Genomic DNA, 25,079 nt, shown 5'->3' with positions numbered 1-25,079 from the left:
TCTTCCTTTTCCCACCCATTTGTTCTCCTGTGCTCTGTGAGTTCACTCTGCATCTCCTCTTTCAATACCTGCATCTTCTCCTTGGGCTCTTTCTAAGGACAGGCCATGTTATCTGTAATTTGTGGGAGACTGTAGGGAACACATATTTGTGCTTCTGGTCTTCTTCCTTGGGTGCATCTCCTTGCAGTTTGTTTTCATCTGCCTCTTGCTTATAATCATTTCCTCTTTTTCTTTCTCCATTCAAAGATCTTAGCTGGTTTCCTCTCACCTCCTGCTTGAATGAGACCTATTCATTCAAAACATCTGTGGTGGAGGGGCGGGGCACAGCCCACAGCCTCCAGTTGGGTACTGTTGGGACACCCTGTCACCAAGTACGCTGTCCCTGCTCTCCCCAAAGATTCATCTCCCTGAGTGTGGCTCACAGTAAATCTCCTTAAGTCTCAGGCTCCCTCTTCTGAGATCTCATGATTGCTGCCTGCCCCCGCCCCTTCATACCCCATCTTCATTAGCTGTTTACCTAGAAAGGGAGGCTGAGCAAAATGGCATGTGGGGACTGGTTTCTCCTTCAATCCTCCTCTCCTACAGTGTCACTGGCCCATGGACCTGACTTTCCCATTGGTGTCCTCACACCCGGCAAGGATCACAGGGACAATCTTGAAGGCTTGTTTAGAGAACACTGAATCCCATTGCAGACTGGTGGCCGGGGTGAACCCTCAGCCTCCTCCCTCAGCCCCACTCAGACTTCTCAGCATCCGAAGGTGGGCTCACTGGTCTGGGGACTGGACTTGGCTATTTTCTCATTTCCTTCAGCATGGAGATTTGGTTGGACTCGAGGGAGGAGAATGAAAAGATCTTTACTATCATCAGTAGGAAATTACTGCTTTCTGTGGATTGGCTTCATTGGAATGGGCAGGAGAGAAGGGTGATTATAATGAGCTGAAGCTCTCACCATGAATGGCAGTGTTTCTACAGATTGATATTGGAATGGATTTACCACTCATTTTAAATTTTCTGTAGTTTTCCCTGTTTGCTTCCTGGATCCTTTCCATCTTTCTGAGCTGAAGTTGGGTGGCGTATCGTTACTCTTCTCTTCCTTTATCACACCCCGCCCCACCTCCAACAGCTTGCCAGAACAGCCCCCTATTAAGGTACCTCAGGAGTTGCCGGCAGCAGGGATTTATCAGTCTCACATATAAAGAAGGGTCCAGATGTTGACAGCAACAAATTCACGGGCAGGGTGGAAATGTTTTTTATGGCCAAGGGCTGGTAATCAGGTTTCAGGATACTGTTAGGTTTCTGCAAAAACAGAAAAAGATGAAACAAATCAACTTATGGTAAATACAGTAAGCTTTTAGCAACAAGTCTCAGGTTAATTGTTTAGAACAAATTTATTGATCTTTCTCTCTTTTTCTTTCTCTGTGTGTATATATATATACATATATATGTAGATGTATACATACATTTTTCTCCCTTGTAGAACTTTAGATTAATCATGTGGAGGCCGGGCACAGTGGCTTACGCCTATAATCCCAGTACTTTGGGTGGCCAAGACCGGTGGATTACTTGAGGTCAGGAGTTCGAGACCAGCCTGGCCAACGTGGTAAAACCCTGTCTCTACTAAAAATACAAAAATGAGCCAGTCATCGTGGTGGGCATCTGTAATCCCAGCTACTCGGAGGCTGAGGCACGAGGATCACTTCAACCCAGGAAGTGGAGGTTGCACTGAGCCGAGATCACACCACTGCACACCAGCCTGGGCAACAGAGTGGGACTCAGTCTCAAGGAAAAAAAAAAAGATAAATCATGTGGAATGATGTATGGTGAACTACTGAAAAGTGGACCTACATAACCCAGACAACACAGATTAGATTTTTTTACCCCCTTGGTGCCTAATTGAGAAAAGCTACAGAAGCCAGGCTTCTGGATAGAACTATTATTATAGGGGCTTCCACTGTGTCATAAGACTAAGTCTAAAAAGTTAGTTATATCTTACGCATAAATATAGCTATCATTATAATTAATAAAACATGTTTCCCTTGTATAATATTTTTCCAGGCTTAAAACACCCAATTTGCAAATATCTTGTTATACTGACAAAAGCTCAGACCTATTTCCTATAAACTTTTCCTGATAATACCAGGATAGTTGATTTAGAAGCATCTTTTTACTCTGTTAGATATGTTAGATTAAATTTTTTTTTTTTTTTGAGACAGAGTCTTGCTCTGTCGCCCAGGCTGGAGTGCAGTGGTGTGATCTCGGCTCACTGCAACCTCTGCCTCCTGAGTTCAAGCGATTCTCTTGCCTCAGCCTCCCGAGTAGCTGGGATTATAGACACGTGCCACCATGCCCAGCTAATTTTTGTATTTTTTTGTAGAGATGGTGTTTCACTATGTTGGCCAGGATGGTCTCGATCTCTTGACCTCATGATCTACCCACCTCAGCCTCCCAAAGTGCAGGTGTGAGCTACCACGCCCAGCCCAGATTTAATTTTTCAACTCAAGAAGGCATCGAAAATGCATCTCGAGTTGAGAGTTTCTGGCTAGACTGGATTTTTCTCATTCTGATGTTGGGGCCCACATTATTTCTTGTATTTCCTAGAAAGGGGGTTCTTTAGTATCATCAGGGGGTGACCAGGAGCCTCAATCTCTGGCCTCCAAAAAGAACCTCCCTCCAATCATCCCCTGGGTCTTCTGACAACTCTAACCTGTCTTTCCTAGGCCTTCTTGTTTTCATTTGCTTTTTCTCTTTGTGCCAATGTCAGTTCAACCCTTCTAATTTTCTACTTTGATATGACTCTGTCTTCCAGTTCTATGCCTAGCACAGTCTCTTCCTTCCACTGTGGTTCCTGGGTGAGCTCGGGTGACCAGTGTCCCTCGGCTCGAGCCTCATGCCTTGGTTGTACGCCATGAGTCTCCCTGTGCACTCCCAGGTGACTTTAGGAGTTAGGTCTGGCATTTACCATGAGACACCAGCCTTTGTTTCCCTCCCTCTAATATGGGGTAGCACGGAACTGGACTCACCTTGCCTCTGCGGTTTGTATACTACAGTTTAGGGAGGGATGAAACGGTACTCTGAGCCCTACAAAGGCTGCATGGAGAACTGTCCACCCAGTGACCTTCCCTGAAGGCTGCTGTGTCACTGCAGATGGCTTTGAAGTGCAGAAGCCACACTTGGTTGGTTTTGGCAAGAGGCCATTTAGAGGCTACTGATGAGAAGGAGTCAAGCACAGAGAGGCCATTCTATTTTAAAATGACCCCTTCTCTTTGAGTTGTTCGTCTCCCCAGATATCAGCAGACATAATGTGCTGCTGGAACTTCATGAAGAAAAGTGGCTGCTAGTTTCAATTGACCTTTTTGATCCCACAGAGATGTGCTTTCATCTCCGTGGCTTATGAATGGTACGATAGTTATAAAGTAGACCAAATCTGAGGAAACAGCTATTGAAAAATTCTTCCCATAGACAGGGTTGGTATAATTATATTCTAATGTACCAAATCAGATGCACTGCCTTGAGCTGAAAACAGGGAGACAGAACAGATAATTGGATGTTATACAATTAAATCTGAATACTGAGACCTAACAAGTCTCTTGCACATGCTGGGTAATGAAGTTGCATTTCTTCATTATCCCTGATGTGGATTAAATGTGAGCAGGAAATGAAAACGAAAAATACAGTAAGTAGTAGGACAGATTTCAAACTTCTCATCTTTGTGGGGAAAGAGAGAAGGGTGGAAAAAAGTAAGCAGGGAACTGTAGCTCAATTCACTTTTTAATTCAATAAGAAGTTACCACCATATTCAAAATATGTGTATATTTTAATCTAGTAATAAATTCAAACAATAGACATTTAAATAAAAACATGCCCACCCCTGCCCCCGCAAAAGGCATAAGTATATAAAGAGAAGAAAAAGAGCACTACCCACACATTTTTATGAGTGTTTATGGGCTTAGAGAAATCTAATAAGAAACTAGGCTGCATATTTAACATATATTACAACATCTTGCCCAGAATAGCAATTCAATAAATATTCACCGAGTTTTCTCCCAATAACAGCATTCAGGGAAAATATAATGCCACCAACTTCAGTGCAGCTGTTGCCAATAAACATCTTTCCTGATTACTTAACAATGAAGAATTTAAAATGAAGCAATAAAGCTTAATAACTGTAGCAGGAATTCTAGTTGTATTTTCCTTTTACATGTCTCATGGAGCTTGTTGGCTTCATGTTTAGCTTGGGTTTTAGTGACAGGAAGCTAAACTAACAACGTCCACCTTCCCCACTCATCTGTTAAGCCATTTTATTTTATTTTACTTTACTTTTATTTTATTTTATTATATGGGTATACATGTGCCATGGTGGTTTGCTGCATCTATCAACCTGTCATCTAGGTTTTAAGCCCCACATACATTAGGTATTTGTCCCAATGCTCTCCCTCCCCTTGCCCCTGACCCCATGACAGGCCCCAGTGTGTGATGTTCCCCTCCCCATGTCCATGTATTCTCACTGTTCAACTCTCACTTATGAGTGAGAACACGCAGTGTTTGGTTTTCTGTTCCAGTCTAAGTTTCCTGAGAATGATAAGCCATGGTCTCTGCTGTGTCTTTTCTGCCTTATATATTGTAGGTGACTGATGCACCTGCTCAAAAGTTACTTGTTGATTTGAATGGAACTTTTACCTCACACCTCTCCTACTGGATCACAGGCTCCTTTTTTCATCTCCTAGCAGAACACCTTTTCCATGGTGATAATCAATAGATACTAATTTGTTTTAATGAACAAAATATGATGGAATCCACTACCAAAATAAATGGTCTTGAACATTCTTCTGCAAACCTCCAGCTAATGAAAGGAAGCCCACTTGATTCCTCATGACTGGGTAGGCACTGCCATACCCAGTGCTTTGTGTGACAGCAAAGATCACACTGTGGGGCCGTGACTTAATGCTTGGTCTTCTCAGCAGGCTGTGACATTTATCAGGGAGGACTATTCTCACTGTTGTATCTCTAGCCCCCAACACTGTGCCTGGCACATGAGAGGCCTTAATAAACATTCCACTCAGCGGCCAGCATGATGGTTTCAGTGAATCAATCTGACCATGTCACTCCCTTCCTGGAAGCCCTCCAATGGCTATCCGGAACAAAACCCAAAGTTCAGATGATGCCTCCCAGGCAGGCTGCACATCGCCAGATGGACTTTTGCCATCCTTGGCACATTCTCTGTCCAAGGTGGCCTTTCCTAACTTGAGCCCTTTGCGTGAGCTATTCCCTCTGCCTGCAATTTTCTCCCCATCCCTTGTCACCAGACTAGCTTCTATTTTTACTTTGAGTCTCAACTTGAGGCACTTGCTCAAGAAATCCATCCATGACCACATGGACGAACAAGATCATGTCTCCCAGTACATGCCCTCCCAGCACCTTGCACCTCTTCCTCATAGCAATGTTTATAATGGTGACTTCAACAATTACATTTTAATAATTTGTTTAAAGTCAACCAGCTTAGCTTTGGTTATGACTGTCTGGTTCACTAGATTTCCAGTACCAGCTCAATCCCCAACTCAGAACAGACATTCCTTACATGTCTTGAATGGTAATTAATTCTGGATGGAAGCATGTCTAGGGGCAGGTCAAGCCTATTGTGATATCTCCTCCACCCCACCTCTTCACTATCCTGACCCCCTGCCCTGAGCAGCAGCCACTACCTTCTCTCCCTTGTCCCCTGACTCTGGCATATACTGTCTGCCCTTATGTAGAGCCATTTAAGTTAAAGAACGTGAATCTAATACTTTAAGTTGATTATCCTCCAGCTTAACCTGTATCTCAGTTTCCTCGTGTGCATCATGGGAATGATAACAGAATCTGCTGCATACGGTTGCTGTGAGGGACTACTGGGTAAATGTATGTAACGAACATGGCTCCATGTCTAGCACATACTAATCAATCAGTGGTAGATATTCTTACTGATAATTATAATTATCGATAATTCTACTCCAATCATTCCTCTGCCTCGAGTTTATTTTACCTCGTTAAAGTAAGATGATTGACTAAACTGCATATTCAGTGCACTGGAATACCACTTCCCTTAGGTCTTAGACATCAGGAATGATGGAAATAGAATTTCCACAGCAACTTACATGTCAAAGGATTGTAGGTTTAGATTCAAAATTTTTAGTTGAATGTGTACTGGCCTCTGAAGCTTAAAAAACACGGGCTGAGCAATGCGTGGAAAAGGATGCCCGTTAATTTAGCTTTCAAAATGAAAACGTAAACATACTGACCCCAGTCGGAGCACCCAGCCCTCGCCAGCACATGCCACTGACCTTCTCCAGTCGGTAGATGAGCTGCTTGGTGGAGAGCTGGATGAGAGGCGCAACGAACTCACAGGTGATGTTCACAGCCATCAACAAGCTCTTCCCTTTCTGTGCCCCGATGATGGCGTGGCACACCAGCTTCTCTTTAACTATCTGCCAATGAGATAAGCCAGCATTTGGGGAACAACTATAACTTAATACTTACTCAGAATACTTATTTACCCACTGAGAGAAAATGGATTTCCCACTACCTGCCTGGGGACACAAGGCAGAGCACACTTTTCTGAATAGCACGCTTCAGGGGCTGCTCTTTGTCACATGATTATGTTTTTGTTAGCTAAACATGGCTTTGATGGATTCTGTATTTATTTCTGACTGCCCTGAGGCAGTTGACTTACATTCATCTCTATATACATATGTATAGTTATATTATGATCTTCTATGCATGAGGAGCTGTGTTGGGTGCCGGGAGTACAAAATACTGATGAACGAGACAGATAAAATCTTTCCTGGGGCTTATAGTTCAATGGTAGTTATATGATTTCTTATTAAACTATTGAAAACTGTAGTTGGAAAAATTTTGCCTTTTTATTTTTATTTTATTTTTTTGTTTTTAGATGGAGTTTTGCTCTTGTTGCCCTGGCTGGAGTGCAATGTTGCAATCTCAGCTCACTGCAACCTCTGCCCCCGGTTCAAGTGGTTCTACTGCCTCAGCCTCCCAGGTAGCTGGGATTAAAGGCATGTGCCACCATGCCCGGCTAGTTTTGTATTTTTAGTAGACACGGGGTTTCTCCATGTTGGTCAGGCTGGTCTCGAACTCCCAACCTCAGGTGACCCACCCAGCTTGGCCTCCCAAAGTGCTGGGATTACAGGCGTGAGCCACCGCGCCCGGCCAAATTTTGGCCTTTTATACTTAAACATTTAAAAATCATACATTAGGAATTAATATTTCTTTGGACTCAAAAAGCCTAGATTTTTATAAAGCAGAAAGATCAAAAGTGAATTTGTAGCATGAATAGGTTATGTTGAAGAGTGCCCAGGTTAGGGATGTTAATGCATTCCATTCTCTTCTCATTTATGTAGCATGATTTAGAAGAACATTCAGGGAAGCTTTTAGTAAAGCTTAAGCTGAGTTTAGTCCCCCAGCAGCTCAGAATTAATGCCTTCAAAAATATGGACAACTCTTGATAACCACATTATAAATATGCTCTTCCAACAGCTGTCAGTGTCTTGAGATAACGGCCTGTGTTCTATTCATCTTTGCATCCTCAGTGCTTAGCACAGTATTTGTCACATGGTATACACACAATAAAAGTTGGCTGATCACCTGAATAACAGAGAGAAGGAACACATTACCTTTTTCACAATGAGAGATAACCCCCTTTTTTTTGGAATTGAGGATGCATTTTACCTGAAAATGCTCTATGAAGAAATAATCTAATTAAATAAAGTGGAATCTGTGACCTTAGAGAAGCTAAGCAAGGGACTAGCTTTCCAGCTGTGTCTACTGGGAGACAAAGTTCTTTTTGCTTCCTATTTCATGTGGGGAAAAGTCAGTATTATCTCCAAATTTGGCGACACAAGCAGGATCTTAAGCAAGCATCATTTCTCATCTACAAGGTCTGCATTTTGTGGGGAGGGAGAGACTCTTAAGTGACTTTGAAAGCCCTTCCTTTAGTTTTTTAACGATTTACACACTCTGTGAGAGAATCGGGATAAACAGACACATGATTTGGATCTACTGAAATGTTTTACGTAGAATGTATGGAGATCATGTAAATGAAAACAGGGAATCAGAGTTGCTGAAGATAAATGTGGTTCTTCTATTAATGCATAAAAAGGAGATGTTTTGAAATGTGAGTTGTAGTCAGTCTGGAAAGAAAGGAACAGGGATGTCCCAATATCTGAATAGGAGAGGCAGCCCAGAGTGTCGATATAAACACCCTTTTTGAATGAATATTAAATTAATCCTGCTAAGTGTTAATAGGAGAATCTGCTTTGGCTAAAAACTGGATGTTTTTCTACCAGAGACTTGCTGGCTTGTCACTGTGGACCCTGGGCATGAGAACCTCCCTCAAGATTGGGTTCACAGTAGCTATAGAAACAAATCGACGACTGAGCAGAGCTGCACCCCAAAAGCAACAGATGCTACCATGGTAACTCAGGACTGTACACAATCCTTGAGAAACCATATCCTTCCTCAGATAAATGCCAAGGGACTTTCCTAAGAAATAGATACAGTAGAGATTTAATTAGGAAAAAACAATAGCTTCCAAATGTGCTGTCCCCTTACCCTGGGAGTAGCAGAATAGCCTTCGAGTATCATATCGACTGTCTGGCCTGGGTACAGCTCCATGCTGGGGGGGTGAAGATGAAACACGGGGCTCTGTGGATCCCTGGGCCCCTGAGAGCCACTGGGCTGGGGCCGGATATGAGCATGTCCCTTCTTAACCCGGCCCTTCTTACTCAGCTTGGCCTGGGGTTGGAAGCTGTCATTCATCCAGAACAACTGTTGGACCCGACGTCCCTTGTTGATCAACTTAAAGTGGTAATAATGGGTATCCAGGCTGAAAAAGAAGAGGCAGGTGTTGAGGGGATTCCATTTAGGTATGTTCTGTTCAACTCTACACCCTTGGGATTTATTCTTCCGGAAGGATTTCAAACAGTGAGCCACAATATAAGACTTTTTTTAAATGTAGGAAGACTAAGTCACGATGCCACTAGGAACTAACAGTGATGGGACAAGGTAGTATCTACTCGGGGGCCAACAGGTGTGGAATCACAGACCTGGGTTTGGTCCCAGAGTCGGCAACACCATGTAAGGGGCTGTGGAAAATCTCCACTCCCTGTCAATCTTCCCCAGTAGGCCCCACACACTGCAGGACACATTCAGTTCACGTGCAAAGCAATTCTATTTAGAGAAATAGCTCTGGGGAGTGAAAGGAAAGCAAAATACCTACTGGAGGAGAAGCAGGTTTCAAGCTGTGCTGAGAAAATTACTACTGACTGAGTGGAATGTCCCGTAATGATGGGCTCAATTTGAAGGAAGCTTTGAAGAAAAACCATGCATATCCTCTAAGCTTTAACAAAGGCCAGGGAGACTGCAATGGGCCAGAACACCACCGCGACTGGTCACCTATCTCAGACTAATGTGCTTTAAAGATGTTGCAATTTCATGTATTCATTTGTTCATCATGCATTCATATATTCCACAAATATTTACTAAGAATGTTCTGATTGCTTGGCTATTTGCTAAAAAAAAACTGGGATTTCTAAGATCTTGGATATGGTTCAAATGTGTTTTTGTTTGTTTGGGATTTTTTTTCCCCCACAGGCTTACTTTAAAATTTATTCTTAGAGAGAAACTCATCTCAGGACTGTTTTTTAATTTTAAAATTTTATTAGGCTTTGAGAGTTCATCCCATCTATTCCTCCTTAAGAAATGACATCATGCCTGGTAAGTTGAATCATCAAATAAATAATCAGAAGGAATATTTGCTAGTTGTCAGGTATAACCATTTCTATCTAAATACATTGTGAATCTGTGTCCACGGGGCACACTCAAGGGAGTTACTTTACTCGGTAGTTTATGGCTAACAGTAGGCTTTTGGGGGAAATTTCAAACAACATATACTGTTTATAAAAAACACATACTGATTACTAGGCAGGATGTCTGTTACTTATTCACAGTATATCATTCAATCATTACAGCAATCCAGTCATGGTAAGTATATGTACTACCATTTTATAGATCAAGAAATGGAAGTTCTGAAAACCTAAGAGTTGTCTAAAAATATGCAATTAGAAGCGGTGGCATATGGCTATTTCTTTAGACCAGAGATTGGCAAACTTTTTCTTTAAAGGACTAAATAACAAATATTTTAGGCTTTTTGGGCCACACAGTCTCTGTAACAGCTACTCAACTTTCCCTTGTAGTGTGAAAGCAGTCATAGACAATACGTTACAAAATGGGCATGGCTGTGATCCAATAAAACTTTATTGATAAAAGCAGGCAGAGGGGTGTAGTTTACCCAGCCCTGCTTTTGGCAATTCTTCTGGAGATTGCGGGCATAGTGATTTTATGTAAAAAAGTTTAGGCAGAGGTCAAATTAGCAACTAAAAGCTACAGTTTGCTTTTATATTCATAGAAAACTGTTAGCTAACCCTCCAATTCTATGTGTCAGAATATCCTTCGAAGGCTACTTGACACTATTTGTAGATTTAAAAGAACATGTAATTAGGTCTGGTTTGCCATGTATTGTTTTCTACAATTATATTTGAGTGCACGAAAAGAAATGTGAAACTAGAAGCACTGGTATGCAATGACAAACTACCCTGGCTGACAGCCACCAGACAGGCAGAGAGGAGGATTCTTACATTTAGCTGACTCAAAAAACATAATTGGATACTTGTCTAAAAGCATGCATTTCAACCATGTGACTTGCTTTTTACTTAATTTTCTACTCGTTTACGGCATTTTCAATCAAGTCCCATATTTTGTAGATGGAGCAGCGGGAAGGATTTTGGGGAAAGCACCTAACTGATTAATGTCAGTCACATCTCCAAGCACAGCATATATAACTTGATTTCAGAACCTGTGAGCCCAGAAGGCAGGGGGAATACCCTTCTGAGATCTGTTCACAGTACTGCAACAGGTAAGTTCAAATTCAACTGGCCCCCAGGAGTCAACTAGTGATAGCTACATGACTTTCCTGAGGAATCAAGAATAAATCCCCACACATACCCTCTACACTTGACACTCAAACCTCATATATATATACATATACATATTTAATTTCAGATGGGGTCTTGCTCTGTTGCCCATGCTGGAGTTGCAGTTGTGTGATCCTAGTTCACTGTAGCCTCAACCTCCCGGGTACAAGCGATCCTGTCACCTCAGCCTGCCAAGTAGGTAGGACAACAGGCATGTGCCATCATGCGAGGCTAATTTTTTTTATTTTGTAGAGATGTGGGGGGTCTCCCTATGTTGCCCAGGCTGGTCTCTAATTCCTGGGCTCAAGCAATCCTCCCACCTCAGCCTCCCAAAGTATAAAGTGCTGGGATCATAGGCATAAGCCATTGCTCCCAGCCCTATAAATATATATATATCTCCTCATATATATCTATGTATGTGTGTGTGTACACATATATATGTGTGTGTGTATATGTATACGTGTGTGTTTTTTTTTTTCTTTTCTTTCTTTTTTTTTTTTTTTTTTTTTTAAGACAGGGTCTCACTCCGTCACCCAGGCTGGAGTGCAGTGGTGCCACCTTGGCTCACTGCAACCTCTGCCTCCTGGGCTCAAGTGATTCTCCCACCTTAACCTCCTGAGTAGCTGGGACTACATGCACCCGCCACCACGCCCAGAATTTTTTGTATTTTTGTAGAGATGGGGTTTCCCCATGTTTTCCAGGCTAGTCTTGAATTCCTGAGCTCAAGTGATCCTCCCACCTTGGCCTCCCAAAGTGCTAGGAGTATAGGCTTGGGCCACCGTGCCCAGCCCAAATCTGATTTTTATATCCACATTTAGATTGTTCTGCTCAGTGGTGTCTATACTGTACCACATCTTATTTAAATATTTAGACCCTCTAGCTTTTCCTGGGTAATCAGGCAAAGCCAATGGAAACCATCTCAGTTGTTGGTGCTATGGTGGGGAGTCAAGTAGAGGACATAAGCTTTGAAAAAGCTGCTGGCTCTGCAATACTTGATAAAATACACTTGCAGTAAATTTTTACCTTCCTAGGTATGTTCTGCTTAGGTTACCACTAAGCTGTATCTGTATTTTCTATATTTATGGAGAGGGATTAACAGTGTATTAGAATTAAAGAGAAGAAATTATGGTTGAGAGTCTACATTAATCAGAGTAGCCAGTTTGAGAGAAGAATGCATTTCCTACAAACCATATTCTTCTCGCATGTAAAGGGACACAGATTAGAGAATGCAACCAAGTTATGGCTAGAAAATGTCCTCCTGTTGCTGACATACCCATCAGGAGGCAAAAGAGTGAGGATGGGAAAGGAGAGGGACTGAGGTGGCTAGTTTTAATTACTTAAAATAATTTTCTAAAGTAGAGGTGATGCTCAGCACATGCAACATATGTGACATCTACAAAAATTGGTCCATGGTATTTCCTTACCTAAACTGTGCGCCCAAATTGAGTTCTGGAGCAAAGGGCTTATCTGAAACAATAGTGGAACCAATTCCGGAAGCCTGAACAGGAATCCGATAGGTACTGCTATTTTCAATGTCCAAAATGACACAGTCTTTGAATGTCAGTATGTCATTCAGGTTGGCGGTCAGTGCCAGTTGAATATCAGCTTCTGGAGGAACCATGCCTTCATTGGGTTCAATCGTCCAAAGGGATTTTTTGTGTGCCTGCAACACAAGAGTACAAGTTCACAGGGAAGATATTCTTGGCTTTTCATTCTATAGATGTCAAAGCCCTCTACACTTCAAATGGGTGGCACTGTGGAATTCAACATCAGAGACAAATATTATTTTTTGAATTAAAGCAGCTGGATGTTTGTTGGTTTTTCTTTTTTCAAAAAGCAATCTGATTCTGAAGAGCAAACCTACGATTTTACTTTTGAATGCTCTGTGAAGATTTTTACATCTCTTTCTCAAGGTAACAGCCCAATTCTCCAACAAGCTTGTAATTATTATCTGCTATAATCTCCAGATTCTGAGACACCAAAGAAGGCACAATATTCTTTATGGAGTTTGAAATTTTTATTTTTTATTCTTATTTATTTTTCCTTTGATTTTGTTTTTTTTTTTTTGAGTTTGAAATTTTTAAAAGAAACGTTTTTCAAATGCAAAATTTCTAGTGTTATAGTGAGGATGAACCAATTTCATTAATAAATACAATATAAGAAGTCATCTGGATTTCTACTAATTTATAATAATTAATAATTAGCCTCATCAGAATCTCGTTTGGCAAAATTGCAAACTTATTTTGAAATACAGTCATGTGTTGCTTAACGACAGAGACACATTCTGAGAAATGTGTCATTAGGTGATTTCGTTGCTGTGTGAACACTGTAGAGTGAGATAGTGGAGCCTACTACACACCTAGGCGACATGGTATAACCTGTTGCTCCTACGCTGAAAACCTGTATAGCATGTTACTGTACTGAACACTGTAGGCAACTGTAACACTGTAGTATTTGTATATCTCAACCTATCTCTGTTTCTGAGCCTCATCTGCATTTTCTGTTTGTTGTTTTCTGTGATTCATTTTTGATGCTTTCTTTTGAGCTCTCTTCCAGTTCACTAGCTCTCTCTTCAGTGATGTGTCATATGCTATTAAACACATCTATTCTCTCCTTAATGTTGATTTCTGTATTCTTGAATTCAGGTGTTAGTATTTTCTAGTTTTACAAGGTTTTCATCTTTTGAGAACTTTTATAATTCTGACTATGACACTCAACTTATTAGCTACTACTACTAATAATTAGGGACCCCTCCTCCTAGCCCCTCCAAGTCTTCTACAAATTTAATGAGCAAATTGTTTTTGGACTTTTCAAGTAAATATAACAAATACATATTCAATGGCTCTCAGGTCCAGGTGTTGTGGGAAATACATAAACACCCTGAGGAGCTGACAGCAATGACACTAGTGAGACCAGTATTTCAACAACAAAAATGGAATTCAGAGGGAGGCCAGAGTGAAAGTGCTTCAGGGGAATCTAAAGAACAAGAGCAAAGGATGTTGAAACCCTTGAATGTCTGACAAATGTACCACACACATTTTCTTTTCCCTCCAAATGTGAAATTGGGCTTAATTATCATGTGGTGTGATTCCTAATTATATGGCACTATATTATTAATATTACTAAAATTCTAATTTGTTTAACTGCCTATATAAACAACTATCTCAAAGTTAATAAAGAGCATCAAATAAAAAACATCCTTTTGAATGAGGTCATGTCCTTTGCAGGGACATGGATGGAGCTAGAAGCCATTATCCCCAGCAAACAAACACAGGAACATAAACCAAACACTACGTGTTCTCACTCAGAAGTGGGAGCTGAACAATGAGAACACACGGACACAGGGAGGGGAACATCACACACCAGGGCCTGTCAGGGGTCGGGAGGCAGGGGGGTGGAGAGCATCAGGAAAAATAGCTAATGCATGCTGGGTTTAATATTTAGATGGTGGGTTGATAGGTGCAGCAAACTACCATGGCACACGTTTACCTATGTAACAAACCTGCACACCCTGAACATGTACCCCAGAACTTAAAATAAATCCTTTCCCCATTTTGATTGCTTATCATTTAGATCAATTATGAAAGTCCTGTTTTATTTTGGGAAAGACATTACTCAGAAGTACTTATGTGGATTAATCTTTATAGAAAATATTTAGTTATTACCAATATGCACTGAGAAAAAGCTGCAAAAGAAGAGATGTGGAGAGTATTTAGATGCTTCCAGGATAATAACTGAGAGGAAAAGCCACACTCTCCAGTTCATCAGAAAAGTTTGATTATTCCTTCATGAATCTTCCTTGTGAATCTCCCAGCAAACTTCGTGAAGCTCCCTGAGTTTGGTACCGCAGAAGAAGCCCTCCAAAGTAATGCATTCAGTAGAAAACAATGGATTTGAAAACAAATGCAAATTTTACTATTTGAGCGGGACCCTAGAGGACATTCCAGTCTAAGATTATCCTTCTTTCACTTAATTCTATGATATACCTCTTCTAGAAAAAGGTAAAAAAAGGAGAAATGTAAAAACACATGTAGCTCTGTGGGGGCTTAGGTACCATGGACTGGAAACCTCCTGACAAACTTAGGTCAGAGTTACACTGATGATCTCTGTAAGTGACATAAGTGTACATTGCAGATTGCAGGTAAGAGTTAGGAGATTTCATCCAGGCAGAATCTCACAGGGTGACAGTGCCTTGGAATGTCACCAAAATCGTGGTCTGGAGCCACTGCAGATTAAAAAAATAGATTCGGTCAGTGGGCCCGATGGTCACTCTCTTAGGAATAGGCTCACAAGTACTTAAATAAGGAAAACCTAATATTTAAAGCAAAATGTCAATTTCCCAATTTATAATTGAGCACAAATGTAAGACAGAGCAGAAAGGCTAGTAACATTTCTTCCTGGTTTGAAAATCTACTTGGGAAATAAGGAAATTGCATTTTAAAATTTAAATGAATTAAATAAAGGAAAGAAGAACATTTTTCAAGATTTTAAATTGTGTATAAATGAGGATGTAGATGAATGATAATGAGGAAATTTTAATTTTGGCATTAATGGAAACTATAGATATAACTAAGTCAAGAGTCCTATTATTACTCATAAATCTTCAAATATGGAAAATCCCAAAGCGACGTAGAAACAGAAAAAAAAAAAAAAAAAAACAATTAAACATTAAATACCACACTAGATAAAGTAACCTGGATGGAGATGTTTGTATGATCATTGTCTGTATTCAAAGGATGCGCATGAAAAAAATGATGAATCTTGAAAGACTCATCTATTTTTCAGAATTTTCTCGATAACTTTCCTACTTAGAGTAACTTGGTTCTAGCAGAGTACGAAAACAATCAGAAAACAGTAAACAAAGTCTCTGTCCCTCCAGAGCATTAATCTGTATTTGTTTATAATTTTGTATTAAAATATTAGTAAAAGGTAATAATCCTTATACATTTAATTTTCAGGACTGTAGCTCAATTATTATTGCCAAGAGAAGCTATAAGGATTGAATGTTACAGTGTTCTATCCATACTTAGGTTCAAAGAAATAATTTCTGATGCATCTTCCTAATTTATCAAAAGAAACATTTTAACAGCCTCAAAGTGACAACACTAAAATCCTCTAACACATTAATCACAGAAAATGACATAAAAATGTGTTCTAAAAGAGCTGTAAGTGCAAATTCAATTTTCTGTAGACATTTTAAAATGGATCAAGGTAGTTTCATTTCATCTTGAATTTATATTACAGTAGATAGGAATCTCTGACTTTTATCATTTTCAGTTGGCATACACAATCAAAGCAATAGATGGAAATAGATTTCTCATGCTTGAGTAACCAGACCTTCTCCTTTCTTAGAACTGTTTTCCCTACTTGCTGTTTTGAAATTCTAGGCTATTATTATAGATAAGTTTGTGGTAGCTGTTGTAACAGAAAGACCCCTGATGCTCAATGGCTTTATACAACAAAAGCTTATTTCCGGCCCAAGTGAATTCCAATTGGTGACAGGTGTGAGGATGGGCTTCTGTTCCATTTAGTCTTTCAAGGATGTCGGCTAAACAGATTCCGACATATTTAACTCTTGGTTTCTAAGAGATCCATATTGACATCCATCTGGCCAGTAAGAGAAGAAAGAGAAAGGAGGGTTGTGTGCTAGGATTTTACGCACCATGCCTGGAAGTGGTGCACATCACTTCCGTTCAATTCCACTGGCCAGAACTGAGTCAATGAAACCTAACCCCAATGGAGGTTGGGAAATGTAGTCTAGCCCTGGGTCTAGAGTAAAGAGAGATGAGTGTGCTGAGCTGCTAGCTGCTGTCTGCCAAAGTTTCCTTGTTGGTTCACTTTACTGCCACATCCTCAGATCTTCCCCCAACTCTCCCAGATCTCATATTTTGAAAGATGAAGAGCTTACTCCATCAGAACACAGATCCTATGGGAATTGCCTTTCAGATCCTATGGGAACTGCAGGGTTAGAGTTCACATCCATCTGCATTTAGGACAAATGGAGGGGCAGCTAGAGAGAAACTAAGAAAGTTCTGGGCAAGAAGATCTCACTGTGTTGACCCTTCTTCCCAAATTGGTGGCCTGTTAGCATCCTACATAGCTGTGCTCATTTATGTGACTCAGCTTACAATGAAAACATAATGCCATTTATGTTTGACATCTCACCCTGTGAGATAATGCCATTTTTGTCTTTTCATCAAAAAGCAAAATGCCTTGCAGAGAGAGAGAGTATCATCAATGTCATCTTTCCTATTCCAATAATTTGTTTTCCTCCTCTAGCTGGTAGCACAGGCCAAACCTCTGCTCACGATAAAGTGAGAGTGTCATCAGCATAAGTGGTCTTTCAAGTCAGGGGACATTAGTTTTCAATGGATGTGTACCATTTCTCTTCTGTTTCCTGCTGACATAGGTTGGCTCTTCTGGAAAGACCTGAAGTTGTTCTTCAGGGCTGAATTGGTGAGTTTTCTGATGAAGCTTATTAATCAATGCTTGGCATAAAACCAGACAGGAAAATATATCATAGAATCCAAGACCAAGACACATTAAAATGCCAGATGCTAAGGCACTGGACTGCTCTTACCTTACATGAGTCAGCCTCGAAACTACTCTATCATCCTTATGTCCTCTGGTGGTTGACTTTTAGGGCTACCCTTTGCTTTTAGAGAGGGCTTGGTCAGCGCGACATTTTCTGTTATTAAATGGAAAATTTGACTAAAAAAGGAAAGGACGAATGATAATCATCACAGCTGTGGAGGGCATTTGGTAACTCTTTCAGAACCACAATAGGGCAAAATAGTAGCTGATGGAAATAGGGTGGGAGGGAGGGCGCTGAAGCAAAGGGATGCAGATTTGAGTCCCTCCTCTGCTGCTTTCCAGATGTGGAACTTTGGGGATGTCTCCTAACCATGTATGCCTGGTCTCAGGTTTCTCATCTGTAGCTCAGGATATTGACTGTACCTTGCATATAGAGCTGTGGGGATGGATGAGTGAGAGTGCAGGTAAAATCTCAGCACAGTGTTGGGCACAAAGCAAGTCCTCAAGAATGAAAACTATTGTCATCATTTTCTCCAAATCTGAAATGCCCCACATGACATACAATTATGAGTTCAATAGTATTTGCTAAAAAATAAAAATAAAAATAAAAAAATAACAAAACAGAAAACAAAGATGGATGCTAAGGAAGCATTTAATATACAAGACTCTTGCCAGAAAAGGAGAGGCTGTGGGGCTGTGATAGGCAGAATTCTAAGCTGGCCTCCAGGATCTCCACCTCTTGGAGCACGATTATCTTCCCTCAGTTACTTAGTCAAACACAAATCCAGGTGTTGCTGTGAAGGATTTAGCACATGTAGGTAAGGTCCCAAATCAGCTGACCTTTTTTTTTTTTTTTTCCTGAGATGGAGTCTCACTCTGTCGCCCAGGCTGGAGTGTGGTGGTGCGATCTTGGCTCACTGCAACCTCCACCTCCTGGGTTCACGCCATTCTCCTGCCTCAGCCTCCCAAGTATCTGGGACTACAGGCGCCCACCACCACGCCCAGCTAATTTTTTTGTATTTTTAGTAGAGACAGGGTTTCACCATGTTAGCCAGGATGGTCTTCATCTCCTGACCTTATGATCCCCCTGTCTTGGCCTCCCAAAGTGCTGGGATTACAGGCGTGAGCCACCACGCCCAGCATCAGTTGACTTTAAGATAGGGAGATTATCCTCAGCGGTCGTGACTTAACCAGACTATACTCTTCCTGGTGAAAAGATTCCAAGCACAGAGGGCCTAAGGGAGGGGCCACATGGCAAGGAACTCCAAAGTGGCTGAGAGCAGTCCCTGAGGGCCACCAAAAAAACTGAGGGACTCAGTCATTCAACTGCAAGGAAAAAATTCTGCCAATGACCTGGGGGGCCCAGTAGTGGATCTTTTCCCCACCAAGACATCCAAAAGGAATGGAGCTTGGCTAACCTTGATCTCAGCCTCTTGAGATCCTAAGGAGAGAATCCAGCCTGACCATGGCTGGACCCCTTACCCACGGAAACTGAGATTGTAAGTTAGTATTGCCTTAAGCTGCTGTGTTTGTGGTAATTTGCTACCCAGCAAGAGAAACCTAATACAGGGTTCCATCTATTTGTTCCAAGGATGATAAAAAAAAAAATTAGCCTTTCTAAGCTTTCCATGAAAATGTCAGCCATACCTGCCTTTGCTTTTTCTGCAATCTGGGGCTAGAAACCCAGAGTCGTTTGAGCAGCTCGTAAACAACATGTACAGGAGGTATGTGTGTGCCTGCAGGGAATATGACTGTGCAAAAGACGGAAAATTTATGATCTTTTGCAATTCAGAATTCTGTGACCACCAGTGATGAGTGTTAAGCCCTCCCCTCTGAGGTTTCACATATCTAAAGATAACATTTGCTTTTTATTTGACAATAGGGCAGAAGCACACTTATGCAGTGCTCAGCTCCCAAGGTAAAGCAGGCAGAGCTTTTATAGGTTTCCTTATTGTGTGTTTAATATTTGCCACAAAAGGGAGAAGTGAATACCATTGTTTGCACATGTCACCTCAACAATCACCGGGAGTGTGGCTGTGCTCACACAGACTTGCTTTCTGTAGTGCTAATAACTAGGAAGCCTGAAGAAAATAGCACTGTGCGCTTTTCTTCCAAATAACTCATTTGCCAATTGAAATCTGCAAGAATCTCCTTCCTTGAAATAAAGAGAGCAAATAACAATAGGAAGCAACGTGCAGAGTGAGGGATTTCTTTGGAGTTACACTATTATCTCAGCAGATGACCAATACTTTGTGGAACAAGAACAATGAAGGGTCACCAAGGCCTTTCTTTTTTTTAAAAAAAAGTTTCTTCTGAGATGAAGTCTCACTCACTCTGTCACCCAGGCTAGAGTGCAGTGGCACGATCTTGGCTCACTGCAACCTCTGCCTCCTGGGTCCAAGCAATTCTCCTGCCTCAGCCTCCTGAGTAGCTGGGACTACAGGCATGTGCCACCATGCCTGGCTTATTTTTATATATTTTTTTGTAGGGATGGGGTTTCATCATGTTGGCCAGGCTGGTCTCTAACTCCTGACCTCAAGCGAACTGCCCATCTCAACCTCCCGAAGTGGTGGGATTACAGTCCCTTTTTCCTTTTTGTCTTCTAAATGGGGTCTCTTGTCATAACAGTTCTTTTCCCTGAAGTGAGTCATTTTGCTGCTTAAGAGAGTTAACTGAAAATTAGGAGATGAGATGCAGAAGAAATGGTGTAAAGCTTTACACGGGAGGCAATTTAAGGTCACAATCAGAAGTGTGGGCTTGAGAGTCTCATGACCTGGTAGTCAACTATGGACTGTGCCATTCATAGCCAAGTGACCTTGCGCTAATTTTAAAATCTAGGTTTTGGTTTCCTTTTATGTTAAATGTTAACTTGAAGATAAAATAAAAGGGTGCTAAGCATCTAGCACCTCGTCTATCATAGATTACATGCTCAGTCAGTGGTGATTGCTACTAACGTTATTTTCCAAACTTCCCATTCAGTTCTTCTTCCTGCTGGCACCCTCCCCAGTCTACATGACTGACAGTGATAGGGACTGGGGGCAGAGGAATTCTAGGTAGAAAAGGGTGGGTCCCTGGTGAAACTCTACCTTTCAGCTGAAAAGCCTGAACCCATGGCCCAAAGTGAGAACTTATATCCCTGTTTTCCCAGTTGAATGTTGCCTTTCCCTTAACCACCCACCACCCCACCCCATGCCCCAGCCTGTGCCTATAAAGACTCCAGACTCAGCTGGCAGAGAGGAGAAGCAGCTGCATGTTGGGGATTACAGAGGGGACAGCTTGATGGAATAACTCTGGAGAAGAATCCGGCTGCAGATGGCCGGACTTCAGGGGAAGATCACCTACCTGCCTCATCTCCTTTTCAGCTCCCTCTCCCCCTGAGAGCCACTTTCATCGGCAATTAAATCTCCCACATTTACCATCCTTAAATTTGTTCATGTGGCCTCATTTTTCCTGGCTGCAGGACAAGAGCTCGGGATCCCTGAGTGCAGATACAAAAGGCTGTCATGCTGGCCCTTTGCCCTGGTTGGCACAGACACCTAACGTGTCCACAGCAGACAGCAGAACTAAAACAGCACTGTAACACACCCTCTGGGGCTTCAGGGATTTCAGGCACTGCCCCCCCGCCCCCCACCCGACCTCCCACCCCCAAGATGCTGCCACAGGGCTTGCATGTAGTTTGCTCCTGCTGACACCCAGGAGTGCTCACTCTGGCTCCTGCACCCACTCTCCTGCGCACTCCCACCTGTGAGGGGTGGGGCGCAGCGGGTCCAAGTGAGTAGAGTTTGATCTTGCTGGTGCAGACGCGGTTGGCTGGTTTCCGCGCTCATGCACTCCAGTTCCCACCTCATTCGCACGCTCCCTCCCGCAAGGCCTTGAGAGCAGCGGGCTGAGTAAAGGAGACACTCCCTTTGCGAGTCCCGTGAAGGAGTCAGGGAAATATCCTGCTTCAACAGGTTGATCTTTCAGTGATCTGATCCTGCTGCTCTCCTGCTGGGGATTCTGCATGGCTCTCCAATGTCTGGATGAGAGGCAATGAGTCTTTTTATCCTCTTTGAGAAAGCCATGGAACCCCGTCATCAAAAAATGCACATACACACACTCCCCCCGCCACAACTTTACATACAAGTTCCAGAATTCAGGGACCCCACTTTTTTCTGTTTGATCCATATGTGGACTCACTTTTTATATCTGGGGAATTCATCATTTTGTGTGAATCTTGGTAGGAGGCAGGCTGTCACTGCCGTTTGAGAAGTCACCCAGACTCTCTGCAAACACGGGGGCCCACAATCCAGACTGGGGTACCAGAGAGCTTCTGGCCTGGAGGATCTACTCCCAAATCTTCGTCAGAGGGCCCCACTGCATTTTCTAGGCTTAGTTTCCAGGACATCAGGTCATTTACCTTTCTCAAATGTTCGAAACGTCATCTGCATTTAAATATGCTGCTCTCAGAAAGCGTATCCCCATCTCTCTGTTTTTCTTCTCCTCGGCCTTCAAGTCTTCACTCAAATGTTCCGACCCATGAAAAACTTCAATTTGACAGGAGAATGAATCACTTCCTCCTCTGTGCTTCACATTATAACCCAGCCGTACTGTTTGTATATTTGTTTCTTTTATGAGATTATAAACTCTTTGAAGAAGGAAACCATTCTATTTACCCTCTATCTCTCCCCTTAGTACCAGGCATCGAAAAAGGGCTCAAAAGTAGTATTTATTTGTTGGTCAGTAAATATATGGAAGGTGTCCAGCCTCACCAGTAAGTCAAATAAACACAAACTTAAATAACAATAAAATATGTTTTCATCTGTCAGACTTGGCCAAAAAAATCCACAAAAATGTTAGCAAGAATCTAGGAGTGAAATTTTTAAACAGTGCTGGGGGTAGGATATAAATTGTACAAATTCTCTGGGAGAGAATTCACAATATGTATCAAGACTTAGTTACACACATGTCATTTGACCCAGCAACTGCATTTCTAGAAATTTAGTTAATGAAAACAGTTACAGATGTCAGCAAAATTGAGACACAAGCATTGCTTATAGTAGTAAAAAACTGGAAACAATCTATCAGTAGGGGATTAGTTAAATCAACTGTGGTAGAGTCAAATGATGCAATAAAATTAGCCAGTAAAAATGATCTGTAGACGAATATTCCTTACTAATTCATATTAGGTGACTACAATATACTGTTGAGTGAAAATAGCTGGTAACAAAATAGTATTATCCCATGGGAGGGAGTAGGAATACAGACACACCACACATACCGTAAAAAATTCAGAAGGTACACACCAAAAATTTAATAGTGGTTATTTGCATGATGGGATGACGAGTGATTTTGTTTTGTTATCTTTAACTTCTATTTGTTCTACAATGTTACTTGTGTAACAAGGACATATAAATAACTCATATTAAAAGGATATGGTCACTCTTTTTAGAGCTCATTTAATTTTAACTTTGCTCTCTTGCTGCAGTCTCATTCCCAGTTTGTTTCTTAGAAGCTTTTTAAAAAATAAATAATACATGTAGACAGTGTAATATTCAAATGGATTTAAAGGGTGAAGAGTCTCTCTTCTGCCGGTGCATGGTCACTAGTTACCATCCCCAGAGGTAGCCATTGTTAAGAGTTTTCTGAGGATCTTTCCAGATATACTTTATGATCAATATTTGCATACATGTTTTTCCTTACGTAAATGGTACAATACTCTACAGACTGTTCTGCACTGTGATTTAAATTTTTAAAATTTGTATCAAAGGTATACATACACACAATTTCAAAAGGTTCTGAAAAAGGCATATTGTGAAAAGCAGCAGTCCTTGGACTGCACTCTCCCATCTTCCCCATGGTGCAAATCCTTGACCATTAACACAGTCAACCACTGTCAGTTCTTTTAGCCTTTGCTTTATGGATTTGCCTCTATATTGCTAAGAACCCTACTGCTACTTCTTAAGTTTTCAGTTTGCACAGTATTCATTTATTTCTCCCCATGGTAAATATTAATAGCTTTTTTCTTGCCCTCTCTCCGTGTCTCTCTTTCTCTCTCTCACTTTCTTCTCTTCATCATCCCAATATAGTTAACATTTATTTTTTGGTGAGATAGGTATTTGCATTTGTACCATCATGAGTATGCAAATACTAAACTCAGCTGAGCTACAAAAAAAATGGCCTATGATGATGTTTCCTTTCTTATACAACGTTCATGTTTCCAGGAATTGTTTTCATGTATCTATCATGGACATCACATTCATCACAAACTCATCCCCTCAACCAAAGAGGCAAATTGCTGCTCAGTACTTTCAGAAACATCTTCTACACAGGCTCCATCTTCTTGGAGACAAATCTCTCCTGGAGCTGCCTGTTCTCCAACTCCCATCTGGGCAGGCTGCCCTCTGGGCCTGCGATGTGGCTGGCGTCCTAGGACCAGCAGGCAGCATCATCCTGTGCATCCCTCGGCATTCTCTCCTGTGTCTGAGGCCCTGTTTGCTGAATCCATGCCTTCCTAACTGTGGTGCAGCACTCTTCAGTGGCCTCCTGACAAAAGGTATGTGGAATGTAAATTTTTTGAGATTTTTTATATCTGAAATGTATTTCATCCCCAGATTTTCTTAGTCTTTTGGCTAGATGATTAATTTAAGATTAGGATTTATTTTCCTTCAGAAAGTAATTTTTTTTCTCTAGTGTTTCTGTCAAGAAGTCTGATGCCACTCGGTTCATGTATTTTTTGGTTTTGAGCATGATTTTTTTTTTAATCTGGAAGTTCCTGCAGCCTTCTCTTTGTGTCCAGTGTTCTGGACCTTAGTTACGGTGTGCCTTGACATGGGCCTGTTTCCATCCACCAGGCAGCATATTTGATGAACCTTCTCCGTAAATTCCTTTCCTCTGTTCTAAAAACACACCTTCAATTATTTCTTGGGTAACTTTTTCATCTGCATGTAAGAACCTGCTCTTTTTTTGCAGCACATATTGGGTCTTAGAACTCCTGAACAAACTGTCTAATTTTCTCTTCCTTCTCTAATCTTTTTCTCCTTTTTCTACTTTCTGATTATTCCTCAATTTTATTTTCCAGATATTCTATCAAATTTTAAGTATCTGGCTTATATTTTTAGTATCTATAAGCATACTTTTGTTTTTGTTCTTTTAAAAAATATCACTCTGCTCTTGTTCATGGATACAAAGTCATCTTTCCTTTCCTGAGATTTTTAATTATCATTTTGTTTTATTTTAAAATTTCTTCTTCTTGCATTGTATTTGTTTTCTCCAAGTTCTCATTTTTATGTTTTTGGTTTCTTTCTTCTGCATTACAGGCTTTCCTGGTGGAGCCTGGTTAAGTACTTATGTTTAAGAGTAAAGCACTAAGGCTGGGTGCAGTGCTCATGCCTGTAATCCCAGCACTTTGGGAAGCCAAGGTGGGAGGATCACTTGAGCCCAGGAGCTCAAGACCAGCCTGGGCAACATAGTGAGATCTCATCTAGAAAGGAAAGAAAAAGAAAGAGAAAGAAAGAGAGAAAGAGAGAGAGAGAGAAAGAAAGA

General features: G+C 41.3%; 1 protein-coding gene across 1 annotated transcript in view; it reads right to left on the bottom strand.

Moving 5' to 3' along the window:
• Positions 1-25,079, bottom strand: part of HYDIN (HYDIN axonemal central pair apparatus protein) — a 390,515-nt gene that overhangs the window by 211,697 nt on the left and 153,739 nt on the right. The window contains exons 18-21 of the mRNA XM_023210374.1: positions 12,446-12,684; positions 8,602-8,875; positions 6,318-6,461; positions 1,153-1,296 (exon numbers count right to left, since the gene is read on the bottom strand). Of these exons, the coding sequence (XP_023066142.1) occupies positions 1,153-1,296; positions 6,318-6,461; positions 8,602-8,875; positions 12,446-12,684 (801 nt within the window). The remainder of the gene's footprint in view (positions 1-1,152; positions 1,297-6,317; positions 6,462-8,601; positions 8,876-12,445; positions 12,685-25,079) is intronic.

Source organism: Piliocolobus tephrosceles, chromosome 17 (genome assembly GCF_002776525.5).
Source record: "Piliocolobus tephrosceles isolate RC106 chromosome 17, ASM277652v3, whole genome shotgun sequence".
Lineage (NCBI taxonomy): Eukaryota > Metazoa > Chordata > Mammalia > Primates > Cercopithecidae > Piliocolobus > Piliocolobus tephrosceles.
This window is presented reverse-complemented; position numbering and strand designations above follow the sequence as displayed.